Consider the following 16,940-nt stretch of genomic DNA (forward strand, 5'->3'; position numbering starts at 1 on the left):
TATTGACATTTTCTCTCTTTAAAAATATTTCAAAATTTATTATCTATTTGTTTTAACATTCTTTTCTTTTTTCATTTTGAGTTCTAAATTCTCTCCCTTCCTCCCTCCCACCCCCGCTGAGAAGGCAAGCAATAGGATTTCAATTATTCATGTGACATCATGCAAGCATTTCCATATTAGTCATATTTTTAAAAAAGCAAGAAAAATAAAGAAAGTGAGAAAATTATGCTTCAGTTAGCACCTGGAGTTCATCAGTTCTCTCTCTGGAGGTAGATAGCATTTTTTCATCATAAGTCCTTTGGAATTATCTTAGATCATTGTATTGAACAGAGTAGCCAATCTTTCACAGATGAACATGGTACAGTATTGCTATTACTGTGTACAATGATCTGGTTCTTCACTTCACTTCACTTTTATTTTTTTCTTTTATTTTGCTTTTTGGAGGGCAATGGGGGTTAAGTGATTTGCCCAAGGTCACACGGCTAGTAAGTATTAAGTGTCTGAGGCCGGATTTGAACTCAGGTCCTCCTGACTCCAGGGCCAGTGCTCTATTCACTGCGCCACCTAGCCGCCCCTTCACTTCACTTTTCATGTGGGGTTTGCCATGTTTTTTTTCTGGACAATCCACCCCTTCCTTGTCATTTCCCACAGCACAATAGTATTCCATCACAATTATAAACTGCAAGTTATTCGGCCATTTCCCAATTAATGAGCATCCCTTTGATTTCTATTTATTTGCTATCACAAAGTCACTATAAATATTTTTGTACATGTGGATCCTTTTCCTTTTTCTCTGATCTCTTTGGAGTACACAACTAGTTGTGGTATTGCTGGGCATGTGCCGTTTTATAGTCCTTTGGGCCTGGTTCCCAATTGTCTTCCAGAATGGTCAGGCTGGTTCACTACTCCATCAGGGTACCTGTTTTCCCCTCAACCCCTCCAGCATTTGTCATTTCTGATAGATGTGAAGTGGCACCTCATAGTTATTTTAATTTAAAGCATTTTTTCATATGACTATAGAGAGCTTTGATTACTTCTTCTGAAAACTACTTGGTCATATCCTTTGACCATTTATCAATTGGGATATGGTTCTTATTTTTATAAATGTGACTCAGTAATATACTCAGTATATATTTCAGAAATGAGGCCTTTATCAAAGAAACTTGCTGTAAAAATTTTTGATATTACTTCATCACCGATGGTCTCTCTCACTTTATTAAGTCTAGACAATCAACAAAACAGTAAATCAAGCCCTGATTTATAGCATTTGCCCATTTCCAAGTTGAAAATGTTCCCACTTAAAATTTAACAATCAGCTTTCTCGTGTGAGCCTGTTTGAGTCGGCTCCAGCCCTCTCCTGAACTTATTATGAACTCTTATGGGGTGTAAGTAGAGTAACCAGGATCATTTAGCCTGGAATAGAGAAGGTGAAAGAGAACTCATAATTTAGGGCCTTTAAGAGGATATTTATACAGAGAGTAGTAATTACAAGACAAGAGGAAATAAATTTGGTTGAAGTAAGATTGAGGAGAGGTACTATATAAAGAAGTTAGGATTGGTTAAAGGAATTGGGACTAGGTGACCTAAAAAAAAGAGAACACTGCGGGGGAGGGTGCATATAGCTGTTTTAAGTGTCAAAAGGATTCTCTTTGGGAAGAAGGATTAGACCTGTTCTGCTTGGGATTTAAGGGATCAGAACTAGGTGCAGTAACTTCCTAAGAGGCAAACTCAAGCTCGATAGAAGGAAAACCTCCCTAACAGTGAGAGCTTCCCAAAAGTGCAAGGGGCTGATGCCTCAGGAGGAAGTGGGGCTACCCCATGCTGGGGGCCTTCCTGCAGTGTCTGGGTGGATACAAATGGCCTCTGAGACCTTTTCTAATTCTGAGATTGGGTGATTCTGTAACCCCGAGGGTGGTTACACACTGAGGGGTCTACACTGAGTGTCTGAGGGAGATTGTGGGAGTTTTCACCTAGAGATGGAAGGGAGAAAGTAGATGGTTCAGTCTCTGGATGGAATTTGGCCACATTCCTGCCCAAAGGTAGGATCCGATAAGATGGAATTAACTCAGTGTTGAAAGGTGTAGGTTCAGATCCTGATTCTGACACTTCTACTAGGGTGTAACCTTGGGCAGAAACTTTTCAGATTTGGGGGACTTGGTCTTCATCTGTTTAATGGGAATAATCACACTTGCACTTTGTAGCTTAGTCAACCTCAAATAGAAACAAATTCCTGTGGGCCTCATACTGACTTAGAAAACCACAGATATTGTGCTTTTATTTGGTTTAACATTTTCCAATGACATTTTATTTTATATATATGTATATATACATACATATAAATATATAATATTTATAATACATATAAAATGTATAATCTATAATATTTATAATACATATGAAATGTATAATAAATATATAAAATATTGATGCTGGGCCACAGTGAGAGTTTTTCAGGAACATGTTATAATGATGGACTAACTGATGGACGATTCTCTCTCCCCAGTCTGGCTTCAGTCTTGTCATGAACCATCCAGCCTGTGTCAATGAGATTACCCTTAGTCTCAACAACAAGAGTCCCAGGTAAGGTCCCAGCTCTCCTAGAGCTGTGTGTGTGTGTGTGTGTGTGTGTGTGTATTTTCCTCCTCTCTCCTTCCCCCAAGTCTTACCTCTGCTAACCTTGACTGTTCTATACCCCTGCCCCCTTTCACTGACTCCCAGCCCAGATTCACCCCTCCCTGCCTGTCCCTGATCCAGCCAGCCAGTCCCACCTTCCCAGCATCCCTTCCCAGCTTGGCCCACATTTCTCTCCTGCCTTATCCTCCCCCAAATCTCTTTCTAGAACCAAGGCTCTTGTTCTGGAACTTCTGGCTGCAGTGTGTCTGGTGCGAGGGGGACACGAAATCATTTTGGCTGCTTTTGACAACTTCAAAGAGGTATGGCAGCACCAAGTCCTTTTATCTGTCTCTTCCTTCTGGCTCTGTGCTGGGTCAGGGGAGTCCCAGCCCTGGGCCTTAGAGGCTTGGAATTTCAAGTCTAGGGTAGAGGGTGACAGAGATTCCCACTTCCTTTGGCTACCTGGAACCTCAGCAGGCAGGTGTGATCTAGGCAAGGGCCTGAGTCTGGAGTGACTGCTACCCTTTTGTTGTGCTTTGTGGTGGTGTTGATGTCCTGTGGAGTTTTGGGGGTCCTGAGATGGGCAGGGTGGCAGGTAAGAGCCTGGCACTCCTTTGCTCACCTTTCTAGCAATGTAGCCTTGGTCAAGTCACTGCAAGGACTCAGCTTCCCCATCTATAAAATGGGAATCTTTTAGATTTTTCAGTCTTAAAAAAATAAATAGTACCTATTTCAGAGGGGACCAGGGCACTTAAATTTTCTTTCATTTGATATTCATATGATATACTCATATCCCCAGTGCCTAGCACAATGCCTCCTGGCATTGTGTAATAAATACTATTGATAGTAATATTTATGTGGCACTTCAAGGAAACTTCTATAATGTGCTTTACATATATTATCTCCTTTTATCTTCACAGAACACAGTGAGTTAGGTGCTTTTGTTGTCTCCATTTTACAGATGAGGAAACAGGCTGAGAGGTTAAATAATTTGTCTAGGTTCACACAGCTAGGAAGGGTCTGAGGCAGGATTTGAACTCTGATCTTCCCAAGTCCTCACTGTACTGCCACTACTTCCCTACCTTGATTAAGACAGGTTGATTATTCCAGAGAGAACAGGCATGGGTGGGGTCTGTTTCCCTTGGATGCTGGGCCGAGAGCTCCTTCTTGGTATCATCACTACATTTTTCCAGGCCCCTCCATCCCCACATCCACTCAGAGTATAATCCATCCTGTGCCCTAGGAGGGTATCCAGAGGGAGGGAGCTCTCCACCTGATGATGGGGGAAGCAGTCTCCATTGTCAAGGAGCTTCACATTTTAAGGGAGAGATCCAGTCTCTACCCTCAGGAACCCTCAGTCTAATGAGGGAGCCAAGACATACCTAAATCCCAGCTTGTCCCATAAAATCATAGACAAAGAAAAGCTGAACAGTGTGAATTTCTGGAGGCAAGTGTGTGGGAAACCTAAGTAGGGTGGATGAATGGAGCAGACAGTTGGGTGGGGGAGGACGACTTAGTTTGTAAAGGCCCACTTATCGGAAGAGGATGTTGAATAGGCCCGGGAAAAGGGGGGTGAAGCGAGGCTGGGTCCTGAGAGTCACCACACTCTTTCTCTAGAGGCCCTGGCACTGTCCTCTTAGCTCCATCCTGTGATCCCATTCTCTCTCCCCTGTCTCTGCCCCTGATCTCTTACTACAAAACCTTTGAGTGTTCCCAAGTTGTTCTTCAGAGAGTTTACAACTGAGGGCACCTCAGAGCTCATCTCATCAAACCTGATTTTTTTTTAACAGGTGAGGAAACTGAATTCTGTTGAGGTGAAGTGAGTTGCCCAAGGTTCCACAACCAGTATTTTCTCTCTTGATGTTCCTTCTCCAGAACCACTTGTCAAAACCCCAATCAGTTGAACTTGGTGCCTCTAGCTTGAGTCATTCTCTATTCCTCAGTCCCTTGTGGGGGGGACTGACCTTCTCAGTGCCTAGGGGAGCTAAGCTCTTTCTCACCCCCTTTCTCTCCTCCCTCTCCCCCTCTATCCTCACTTCTACCCCCTCTCTCCCCCTTCCCCCCTTCCCCTCTCTTGTCCTCTTTCCTCCCTCTCTACCCTCTTCCCCCCCTCTTTCTTCCTTCTCTCCCCTCCCCCTTCTCTCCCCCTCTCTCTCCTCCTCTTTCCCCCCTCTTTCTCCCATCTCTGTCCCCCTTTTTCTCCCCTCTCTCCCTCTCCCCCTCCCCCTTTTCCCCTCCTCCCCCCTTCCCCCTCTTCTCTTCCCCTCCTCTCTCCTACTCCCCTTGTTTTACCTACCACCATTTTTCTTTTTCTTTTTAGAAAAGAGTCTGCTCCTTTAAAGGAGTTAGCTTTTGGCCCTCAGCCTCCGTCCCCCACATTCTGCCTGTGCTCAGCTATTAATACATCTAGGCTAGGTAGTGTCTGAGAAACTGTCAGCCTCATGGAAGAAAAAAGAGTGTGGGATGGCAGGTGCAGTGACTCAGAGCTCGTGGCAGTGGCTGGCATGGGCTTTCCTTGGCCATCGGCAGCGGGTTCGGGGAAATAAAGGAAGAGCACAGTGATAGGATTGCCCCACTTAGAGACGGTAGGGAAGAGGCCCCTGATGAATCAGGCAATCAGTCAACAAGCATTTATTGAGCACTTACTATATACAGCACCGAGCCAACTGCTGGGAACCCAGAGAAAAAAGTGAAACAGCCCCTTCCCTCAGGAAGCTTACATTCTAACAGGGGAAGACATGAGTGTTTACAGATTATGTGTAAGGTGTTGTCCACACTCCCCACCCTCCCTCTAGTTTGAAGGTGAGGGCTTTAGGAGGGCTACCTCCCTCTAAGCTCTCCCCAGACGTTCAGTCTTATTTTCCTGGGACATACCTACCCACTGTTCATCCATTCCTGATGGAACTGAGTGGACTTCTCGTTGCTCAGAGGATACCTGCTGTGGGATTGAGTAGGGATTCTAGTTGATTTCTTTTTAAATTTTATTCTGTTTTCAAACAAATATCCACCTCCCCATCATTGAGAAAACAAAAAACAAAACCCCTGTCAGGCACAACAAATTCCCTTATTTTTTGTTGCTTAGTTATTTTTTTCAGTCATGTCTGACTTTTCATGACTCTTTTTGGGGTTTTCTTGGCAAAGATACTGGAATGGTTTGTCATTTTCTTCTCCAGCTCATTTTATAGGTGAGGAAACTGAGGCAAAGTCACTGAATTAAGTGACTTGCCCAGGGTCACACAGCTAATAAGTCTCTGAGGCCAGATTTGAACTCAGGAAGAAGAGTCTTTCTAATTTCAGGTCTGGTGCTCTAGCCACTGTACCACCTAGTTGCCCCCAAATTCCCTCATTGGCTATATTAAAAAAAGTCTCAATCTGAGTTCATCACTTCTCTGTCAGGAGGTAAGAACCTTGTTTCATCATGAATCCTTTAGAATTGTTGGCCATTATGTTCATCACTTCCCAAAGTCATTTTATCTTTACTGTATTGTTGTCATTATATAAATTGTTCTCCTGGCTGTGCTCACTTCACTTTGCATCAGTTATATGCATCAGACTTTGCATACACGTTTTCTCATATTTCTCTGAAACCATTTCCTTCATTATTTTTTTACAGCACAATAGCATTCCATCACATAATGTACCATAATCTGTCCAGCCATTCCCCAGTGGATGGGCACCCCTCAGTTTCCAATCCTTTACTGCTATAAATGTTTTTGTTCATATAACTCCTTTTACTCTTTCTTTGATCTCTTTGGGGCATAGACCTAGTAGCAGTATCACTGGGTCCAAAGGGATATAATTTAATAGCTTTTGGGGCACTGTTCCAAATTGCTTTCCAGAAGGCCAGACCAGTTCACAGCTCTACCAAATACCATCTAATTTCATCATAGATTTTCCTTTGGTTGTCGTTGTGTTGTATTTGTCCTTCATTCTCAAAGAGGACCATGCCATCAGGAAGATGATTCCATGACTTGCAAGTGAATTGGATTTAAGTGAGGCAGGGCTGTGCAAAGTCATCGGCCTCACTTTCTCCTCCAGAGCCATCCTGGTCCAGTGGCCAGATATTCATTAGGATGACTAGAGATGACCCAGGATACATTGGGAGACCTTGGCCCTTTTAAGCTATTTATTTGAAAGGAACTTTGGAGATCATCTAGCCCAACCCTCTCTTTGAGAGGTTAAATGATTTGCCCCAAGATCACTGAGGTAGTAAAATGGGAAGAGACAGAATTTGAATCCAGGTTTTTCTGACTGCAGATTTTACTGCCACTCTTGGTGCCCATGCCCTGGGGTGATTTCCAGGTTGTCTGCCTGAATTGTGAATTTGGCACTTAACCTAGGAAAGTGAACACAGAAACAGGCAGGGTTAGCTCAGTTGAACTCGGAGTTCAGTGTGAGGTTTGTAGAGGGGGCCATGGCAACCTTTGGTGCCCATGAAGTATTCAGGCCTTGGAATGACACCCAGGCTGGCATCCCTGGTCCCTCAGGGAGAACAGGGTGAACTGTCCTGATTGTGGTTGTTCAGGGCATGGTTGAGGACACTGGTTTGCATCTTATTTGCATGGCTCTGTCCAAGTGCAGCTTGGGTCTGAGGAGGCTTTCAGAGCCTAGAGCTTCCCAGCAGGCAGGAGGTGAAGGGGACAGAGGGGGACCACCAAGGCAGGCATCCATCGAGAGGCTTGGCTCTGTTCCTCCTTCCTCTTAGCATGTCCAGGGCAGCAGAGGCCACTTTTCATGCCTCCCATGTGGTATAGTGCATAAGATCTTATACCTAGCATCAGAAAGACCTGACTTTGAATCCCACCTTAGACACTTACTAGCTGTCTTACTGTTAATGGTGCTTTTTAAAAATTTTATTTTGCTTTATTTTGGGGTTTTTTTTTGGAGGGGGGAAGGTAGGGCAATTGGGATTAAGTGACTTGCCCAAGGTCTTACGGCTAGTTTGGTCAGATTTGAACTCAGGTCCTCCTGACTCCAGGGCGGGTGCTCTATTCACTGCACCACCTAGCCACCTCTAATGGTGCTTTTTAAGCTTAGCAAAGGGCTTTACAGATACTAGCTCATTTGATCTGCACAAACACCCAAACACCCAGGGAGGTAGGCCCTGTCATTATACCCATTTTACAGATGAGGACACCCAGCACAACAAAGTTAAGTGACTTGTCTGGGGTCTGAGGTTGGATTTGAGCTCAGGAAACCCTGATTCCAAATCAAACACTGTGTCACCCAACTGAGTCTCTTTATCTGCAAAATGAGGAAATCAGACTTGTTGGCCTCTGAGGTCCCTTGTAGTTATAAACCTATGATCCTCTGATGTTTCAGGAAACACAGGTGTACTTTGAAATTCAGCAGCTTTAGACTGGTGGTTAACAGACAGTGAGAGGGAGTGTGTATGTGTATGTGTCTATCTGTCTGTCTGTCTCTGTGTCTCTGTGTCTGTGTTTTCCTGGTGTAGAAGGCCTCATTCTCAGCTGAGTCACTGTCATCCTGTAAAAAAATGGGGCTGCTTGTCTACCTTGTAAGAATATAACCCCCGCTCCCCCACTTCCCACCCTAGCCTGGAAGGGAACACAATTTGAGACCCTTAGTTGATGGAGGACAAGAAATCAGTAGAGGGGTGGAATAAGTAATTCTCCTGTCAGGGTCCTACCATGTAAAGAAGACCCATCATCATCATCATTCACATTTGTATAAAGCTTCAAGATTTACAAAGTACTCTTTCCCCATCGACCCAGTGACATAAGGGTGTGAATATAGTTATGCTTTTACGAATGAGGAGGCTGAGGTGAGTGTCGGTCGTGGGGTACCACTCAGGTCTATCTGGCTTTAAGATTGAACATTTTCCCATGAAACCTCAGTGACTGGGAGCATCCAGGGGCACAGGCACCATCTAACACCCTAACTCAGCCCCTCCTTTTTGCCCTTTGTCCTGCAAGGTATGTGGCGAGAAGAACAGGTTTGAGAGATTGATGGAGTATTTCCGCAATGAAGATAGCAACATTGACTTCATGGTGAGTTGGGGGCAGTGGGCTGGGGTTAAGCTGGGGGAAAGCACAGCTGTTCTAGGCAGGTCCATTGGGTCGTGAAGCCCTCAAGGGCTCCAAGCTTCAAGCTGGGGACTCCAACACCTCAGTCCTGTGCCCGCATCATTCACTGGCTGACTTTGGACCTAGGTGTCTCCCCAGGGGAAGCTCTCTTGGTTCCTGGGGCTTCTTTGGGAGGCCTGAAGCCTCAGGGAGACTGTAAACAGTCTACTGTAGGGAAAACTGGAGTTTTTAGGGTACTGAGGAAAAGGGGTGCTGAGGACTGGGAGGGGAGTTTGGATGGATCTGGATGGAATAATGGGGAGGGGAAACAGAGGGCAGATGAAGCTAAAGAAAACAGGGTTAGGGTTTGGATGGCAGGCTGGCAATTGCAAGCTAACTGATTCCCACTCTCACAAACTGACCATCAGCTTTCTCTGCCCCCAGGTGGCTTGCATGCAGTTTATCAACATTGTGGTTCATTCAGTGGAGAACATGAATTTTCGAGTCTTTTTGCAATACGAGTTCACTCACCTGGGCCTGGACGTTTACTTGGAGGTAAGTCCTAGTGGCGGGAGTCCCTTCTCCTCCTCGCCACACTTGTAGCAGCATCAGCACCAAGAGACTTTATCCCAGACATCCTTTTGTGTGAAGGTATGCCCCTGGGCCGGAGGCACAGATGGTCACACAGGCCAAGCCCTGGCTTTTGCCTTTGGCTCATGGGATAGGGCCTGAGGAAGAAATAATTTGCCCGAGATTACACAGTGAGTCAGCATCAGAAACGAGACTGCAGTTTAAGGATTTCAGGTCCTCGAGTTTTGTGTTCTTTCTGCTGTAGCCTGAGACAATATTTACTGACTGCACATGTGAGGGCAGGACGTACGGACATCTGAGGAGAAAGGAACCAACATTCGGTGCTTGCTCATTGTAAATAAGTGCATGAAAGCCTGGGGCTTGAAAATTATGTGTGCCTTTTGAGGAAAGAGCCAGAGTGCCAGGAGGAGGCCATCTATGGAAGACTTCATGCCTAAATTGAGAAGGGAATTAAAAAAAAATAAATTATTAGGTCTGTTTTTTCTGATCAGTTCAAGAAGGCTTCCTGGAGGAGGGGGACTTTTTGGGCATTTTTTTTTAATGGGAGAGGGATTAGTGGGGCTTTCTCCTTTCCTCACTTTGGGGGAGCACTAGGGAAGGGGGCCTCTCCTGGCCCTCATCACCTTTCCTCTTGCACTTTCCCTGGTGGCAGAGGCTTCGGATGACAGAGAGTGACAAGCTCCAGGTGCAGATCCAAGCATATCTGGATAATGTTTTTGATGTGGGTGCCCTCCTGGAGGACACAGAGACCAAGAATGCAGTTCTGGAGCACATGGAGGAGCTGCAGGAACAGGTGGCCTTGGTAAGAGGGTAGGACCAGGGAGGAGAGCCCTTTCTGCTGCAGCCCCCTCCAAAGCAGTAACACTTCTGGGGACAGAAAGGGAGGACCCCAGGACATCTAGTGGTGGTGACCCTGGGTGCCCAAGTCAGAACTCCTGGTGAGGTACCTCATTCCTCTATATTCACCCCTTCATCCCCTGACCAGTGGGAGAAAAAAATTGAGTGCTTTGAGATCTCTTATTGACCTCCACTAGAAAGAGGAAGATTGGGGCAATGGATGAGTCAGTTTGTGTTTTCTCCATTGGGGTCCTCCTGTTTCCCAGAGCTTTTCTGGTCCTGCCCTTGCTCCCCACCCTCCTAGGCAGACTGGGCTCCCACAGCCTGAGACTGCAGAGGGCTCTGGGTGTTTTTTATGCCCAAGGATTATATATGGTACCCATGACTGGTGCTGGGCATAAAAGGAGTATATGCCAAAGAATAAAATAGTAAAGCTAGGGGTAGGCAAAGTTCTATTCTTCACTGCTAAAGGCTGAATGGGTGGGAAGAGAATACATCTTAGGGTCTCTGAACTGAGTCATTCTAGCTCTTGGTCCGGGAAAAGGAAGGGGTCTGGGGAATGTAGAGTCCCCAGTGGGGTCTGTCCCAGACACAGTAAGGGATAACCCACCTTACTGCCACTTGGTTTTCTTGTTCCCATTCCCTGTACCTGTCCCAGCTCTACACATTGGGAAGTAAAAAAGAAGGGCCCGGAATCAAGAGGGATTCTTGTCCCTCTTCCCTCCCCCTCCTGGGTGTCAGGCCCGCCTGGTACCCGCCCCCTCGCCCGATGTCAGCAGCCAAGGGTGGGTGTGCTCACCATGTGCTGCTGCCATAGCTGACAGAGCGGCTCCGGGAGGCAGAGAACGAGTCCATGGCCAAGATAGCTGAGCTGGAGAAGCAGCTGAGCCATACTCGAAAGGACTTGGACATACTCCGGGTGAGGCTAGGTGTGGGGGGAGGGGCGTGTGGGTCCAGAAGTTAGAGGTGGGGGGTTTGGAGGCCAGAAAGGGGGTGAGATGTGTAGGAGCAGGATAGGACGTGGGAGATGATGGAACTGGCCTGGGGATAATATGGAGAGAAGGGTGAGGCATAGTGGCACTGGGCATGGAAATGAGCTTGGCCCTCCATGTACCAGAGGACTCGGTGGGAATCTGTGTCAGTGGGCTTTGGCTTAATGTCCTCAGTGGGGTTATTGACTCTCTCCTTCTTTGGGGATGTGGTACCCAGGAGCGCCACAGTGAGTGTGCTGCCATGGGAACCTCCCAGATGCCCCCTGACCCCAAGAAGGTGCCTGTACTCACCCCAGTCCCAGCCCAGCCCTCCACCTTGGAGCTTAAGTTGGAGGAGCTGGAGAGGAAAGGGTTAATCCGAATCCTGAGAGGACCCGGGGAAGATATCACCATTGAGATCATCCCTGTTGTTGTGGCAACTCCATCTGACACGATGACGCCAAAGCCGGTGACGCTGGGAGCACCCACCTCCCCCGGTACAGGTGTTTGCAAGCCTCGGGTTTGGGGATGGGGGTCAGAGCTTTGGGAGACCTACTACTGGGTGATACCTTCACCCTCCTGAAGGCAGGGGATAGGAGAGGTTCACAGGGAGAGACACTCTGGGCATGGCTGAGGGAGGCAGCTTAGCATGGTGGAAAGAACACTGACTTTGGTGTCAGGGGACCTGGGTTTGCATCCAGGCTCTGTCACTGGCTGCCTGTGTGAACTAGGGCTAGTCATGCCCCCTCTGTGGGCCCCGGTTTCCTCCTTCATGGAATAGGGAGGTTGGACTTGCTGATTTGAGATGTTTTCAATATTACTTCAGTAATCCTGTGGGATTTGGATTCAGGGGTGTCTCCTGGTGAAGCTGGAGGAGAGGCTTCTCTAAGTCCCTATTCTGGGCTAGAGTTTAGGCCAGGTGGCCACTGTGATAGGTGGGGGCATAGTAGACAGGAGGGGATGGCTAGGCCCGGGAAAGGGAGCAGGGCCAGTGGAGAAGGTGGCTACCATGAGGTTAGGAGCATGGGCTCTGCTGGGTAAGGGAGGGGCAGATCTTGAACTAGTAGGTCCCCTGGGAGGCCTGCATGCTAGAAACCTGGGTTTCCTAGGAAGCTTGAGAAATTTCTGTTACTTTCTGCTGCTGCCAGGAACTACAATCTGCCAGCAAAGAGGAAGATGACTGTCCAATTGCTTTCTGCTGCTTTTTCCAGATCTCCCACCTCCAGCAACTCCCCCCACTGCATCTGTGTGTCCTCTATCACCGCCGCCACCGCCACCACCACCACCAGCTCCCCCAGTCCTTGGTCTTGGCTCACCTACCCATCAACAAACTTCACCTTCAGTACCCCCTCCACCTCCACCTCCACCTCCACCCCTTCCTGGTAACCCAGAACTACCCCCTGCCCCACCATTGCCTGGAACTGGGACATCCCCAGCACCACCACCTCCACCGCCCCCGCCACCAGGGATGAATGGAGCAGTGCCCCCTCCTCCTCCTGGAGGACTTCCTGGTGCCTTTGGGGGACCCACTTCAGAAACTAGTGCAGGTAAGTGGAGCCAGAATTAGAGGTTACAGTGGGGATTTCTTTTTTAGGTGGGGAGGGAACATGGGTATTGTCCCCAATATCCCTTGATATTCTTCTATCCTCCTCTAGCCTTAGGGAAGAAATGAGGTGTATATGTGTGTAGGAGCTCTATTCATGAGATCCTAATAAGAAACCTGCATTTTGCTGGCCTGAGACTACATTCTTCGCACTCAACTCACCTTAACCACCCCCCCCCATCTGTCCACCCACCTTTTCTTCCCTTTTGACCCAGCCCACAACTCTAATATATACCTCAGTCACTCCCACTTAGGCCTCTTCTTGTCCCCATCTTTTCTCCTGAAGCAAGAGACCATTTATTCCCCACCCTACTTCACACTTCCCCCAATCCTATATATCCTGCTTCCCAGTCTACTTCATCCCAGAGGCCCATCTCTTTCCCCAACCCTAGCTTTTTAGTCTAACTATGACCTCCCCTATCCCTGGACTCAACCCTCTTTCTGATCTATACAGTGAAGGCCAAGAAACCAATTCAGACCAAGTTCCGCATGCCAGTTTTCAATTGGGTGGCCCTGAAGCCCAACCAGATCACAGGCACTGTCTTTACTGAGATCAATGATGAGAAAGTACTACAGGTATAGTTTTCTCCCACTTCAGCCCGTGGAATTTTAATCTTCTGAGCTTTCACGGGCCCTGTGTACCCACTCAGTTTTCAGGTGGGGGTAGCATCATACTTGGGACTCTTTTTGTTGATTCCATGTTGTCCTTTTGGGTCATTGTTCCATGCATCCTTGACAGTGGAAGTCACTTGGGACCTAATGAATTTGGGGTGAAGCTAACCCAGGATGGGGCAGAATTATCTGAGGTCTACAGAGGGACATGGCATCAACCTCACTGGAGGTATCTGGGGTGGGAAAAGAAAGAGGAAGGCTGTGAAGTCACACACCCTGAATGATGGTGTCCTAGGTCTCTCTCTCTGGCCCCGAACCCACTAATCTCTTCTCTTCTGTGCTAGGAGCTGGATATGAGTGACTTTGAGGAACAGTTCAAGACCAAGTCTCAGGGTCCTTCTTTGGACTTGAATGCCCTGAAAGTCAAGACAACACAAAAGGCCCCAAGCAAGGTGACACTCATTGAGGCTAACCGGGCAAAGAATCTGGCCATCACCTTACGCAAAGGCAACCTGAGCACCGATCGTATCTGCCAGGCCATAGAGACGTGAGTGCTATAATCTTTAGTCCTGTCTTTCCTTTGCGTTTTATTTCCTTATACCTCTCTTGGTTATCTCCTTCCCTTTTTACCTATGAGTAAGAGAGAACTCTCCTTCCCTTCTTTTTTTTTTTTAAAGCAATTGGGGTTAAGTAACTTGCCCAAGGTTACACAGCCAGTTTTTTTGTGCCACCTAGCCACCCCTTCTTCCCTTCCATGAGTAAGAGAGATCTCCCAGAACTCTCCTTCCCTTCTTACTCCCAGAGCTCTCCTTCCTTTTTTTAAAAAAAAGATCTATCTATCTATCTATCTATCTATCTATCTATCTATCTATCTATCTATCTATCTATCTATCTATCTATCTAGTTTTGCTTTTTGGAAGGGGGAGGGCAGGGCAATTGGGGTTAAGTGACTTGCCCAAGGTCACATGGCTAGTAAGTGTTAAGTGTCTGAGGCCAGATTTGAACTCAGGTCCTCCTGACTCCAGGGCTGGTGCTCTTCACTGTGCCACCTAGCTGCCCCTCTCCTTTCTTTTTTTTTTTAACCTACAAGTAAAGAAAGGTTACTGGAAGAGAAGTGGACAGAGGAATGGGTCATGTGTCTGGACTACTCTTGATTCTTTTGTGGCTCAAAAGTTCTCAGCTAACAGTGCTACAGAAGTAGGATGTCTCTGCTTTAGGGCAGATGGGTGGCACAGTGCATAAAGTGCTGGACCTAAAGTAAGGAGGGCCTGAATTCAAATCCCCCCTTAAGACACTTACTAGTTGTGTGACCCTGGGCAAATTACTTGCCTTCTCTCAAGCCTCAGTTTCCTCATCTGTAAAACAGGGATAATAATAGCACCTACTTCCCAGGGCTATTGTAGGACAAAGTGAAATAACTTATAAACAACTCTTTGTACATCTTAAATTACTTTGTAAATGCTAGCCATTAATTTTTTTTTCACATGGTCAAAACAAATTCCCATTTTGACCATGTCCAGAAAATATGTCTCATTCTGTCCATTGCTTCTCAGTCAGGAGTTGGTGGGTAAATGCAATGATTATTATTATTGCTGTTATTGGTATTATGGGCCTCTGCACATGCACACACAAATTCTTTCATGGACCCAGTGATGTGTTACACAGATGGGGATCTATCTCCTTTGCTATCCAGTCTCTTCTCCCTGCTATGTTCTTTTTTTTTTTTCTTTTTGAAGGGGGAAGGCAGGGCAGTGGGGGTTAAGTGACTTGCCCAAGGTCACATGGCTCGTTAAGTGTCAAGTGTTCAGATTTGAACTCAGGTCCTCCTGACTCCAGGCCAGTGCTCTATTCACTGCACCACCCAGCTGTCCCTTCCTGCTATGTTCTTTCCTCTCCCTGTATTCATAGGATCTTGGGTCTAGAGATGAATAGGACCCTTGAGAGCCTATATCCAAGGTCATCTAGTCCAAAGCCCTCTTTTTCACACATGAGGAAACTGAGACCTGAAGTCACTTACTTGTAATTGAACAGGTGACCCTGATGGCATTGCTGGGATTTGAACCCAGGTCTTTGGACCCTAAATCCCTCACTATGCCACATATAGGGGGACGTCTGGGATTGAAATAGAAAGAAGGCTATGATGATTATAGTCCATCTTCATTTTACTGAGGGGGAAACTGAGGCTTAGAGGACAGGACTTGCCTGTTATCACATAGGTAGTTATTTATAGAGTCGAATTCTAAGCCAGCTCCTTTGGGCCTTGGCTCCTCTAACCCACCTTCCCTGGCTTTATCTTCCTCATCCCTTGGAATTATCAACAAACCTTTTTTGACATCTGTTTCTTGACAATGTATTTTCTGTCCAGCTCTATACTTGGGGCTGTGGGGTGATTTGCAAGAGCAGTTGGGGAGACAAAAGAAATTAACCCAAAACAAAAAGATGCCTAGATGTTGGGGCTTAGGCTGGAATTGCTGCTGGAGCTCATGATAGGCTGGGGTAGGGTTTGAATAGGCCTTGAAGAATGAATGGAATCAGGGCAGCTAGGTGGCGCAGTGCATAGAGTACCAGCCCTGGAGTCAAGAGGACCTGAGTTCAAATTTGGCCTCAGACATTTAACAGAAAAAAACTAGCCATGTGACCTTGGGCAAGTCACTTAACCCCAATTGCCCTGCCTTCCCCCCTCCAAAACAAAACAAAACAAAAACAAACAAAAAAAAGAATGAGTGGAATTGATGGAAAGCATAGAAGAGAGCTTTAGGGTTAGGAGGGAGAGTGGTACAGGAGTGCATAGCATGTGATGGGCACAAGGAGGGGCCTGTATGGGGGGATGGGGACAGTAAGAGAGAGACAGCAATCATCTGTTCATTCAGAGGAGAGAAGGAAGCCCAGGACCCAGATTGGAGGTCCGTGGCTTGAATTGGTGAATGAAAAAGCATTTATTAAACTCTTACTCTGTACCAAGTAAGTTCTGGGGGTACAAAAAATGAGGCAGTCCCTATCCTTAAGGAGCTTACACTCTAATTGGGGAAGACATTAAAGGAAGTGAAAAAGCATTTATTAACCTATTTGTTCAAGGAACTATGCTAAACCTTTACAAATATAGTCTCAATTGATCTCTCTGGGAAGTAGGTGCTGTTATCACCATTTTACAGAAAATGGAGGCAGAGGTTGAGTGACTTGCTTAAGTAACACAGCTACTGTGTATGTGACCTGTGCTAGACTGTCTGAGACTGGATTTGAACTCAGGTCTTCCTGATTCTGTGCCCAGCACTCTATCCACTAAGCTAGCTGCCTCTAGGATGTTCTAAGGGCACTGTGACAAGGCCGAGTTGTACTTTGGGTGTGTTAGCAGGATAAATGGCAGGGCTTGGTGGTTTGGAGGGGGGAGCAGCCAGGTAGAGGCCCAGAGGACTTTTAGAAGGGCAGATGGTCAGTCAGTAAACATTTATTAAGCATCTACTACATACCAGGCAATGTGCACCAAGGATACAGGACAGCAAAAAGTTATCCCTGCCCAGTCTAATCGGGGAGGCCACAAGGAAGCAAAAATATTGGGTTTTGTGGTCTTATGGGTACTGATGAGCAGAGTCTGGATTCAGAGTCTGGAGTGTGTCTGTGTCTGTATGTCTGTGTTTGTGGAGTGTGTGTGTGTGTGTGTGTGTGTGTGTGTGTGTGTGTGTGTGTGTG

General features: G+C 46.7%; 1 protein-coding gene across 4 annotated transcripts in view; it reads left to right on the top strand.

Annotated features, from left to right (window-relative positions):
- The window catches only part of FMNL1 (formin like 1), a 57,720-nt gene that overhangs the window by 33,543 nt on the left and 7,237 nt on the right, over window positions 1-16,940 (top strand). For 3 of the 4 annotated variants that reach the window (XM_069076182.1, XM_069076185.1, XM_069076184.1), the window contains 10 exons: window positions 2,504-2,580; window positions 2,840-2,933; window positions 8,550-8,624; window positions 9,084-9,194; window positions 9,883-10,032; window positions 10,885-10,986; window positions 11,277-11,541; window positions 12,250-12,585; window positions 13,096-13,217; window positions 13,598-13,800. In XM_069076182.1, coding sequence (XP_068932283.1) covers window positions 2,504-2,580; window positions 2,840-2,933; window positions 8,550-8,624; window positions 9,084-9,194; window positions 9,883-10,032; window positions 10,885-10,986; window positions 11,277-11,541; window positions 12,250-12,585; window positions 13,096-13,217; window positions 13,598-13,800 — 1,535 coding nt within the window. The remainder of the gene's footprint in view (window positions 1-2,503; window positions 2,581-2,839; window positions 2,934-8,549; window positions 8,625-9,083; window positions 9,195-9,882; window positions 10,033-10,884; window positions 10,987-11,276; window positions 11,542-12,249; window positions 12,586-13,095; window positions 13,218-13,597; window positions 13,801-16,940) is intronic. The other variant, XM_069076183.1, reaches the window with a different exon arrangement.

Source organism: Petaurus breviceps, unplaced genomic scaffold (assembly GCF_028583685.1).
Source record: "Petaurus breviceps papuanus isolate PSGF00001 unplaced genomic scaffold, PetGlider_PUasm1.0 90925, whole genome shotgun sequence".
Classification (NCBI taxonomy): Eukaryota; Metazoa; Chordata; class Mammalia; order Diprotodontia; family Petauridae; genus Petaurus; species Petaurus breviceps.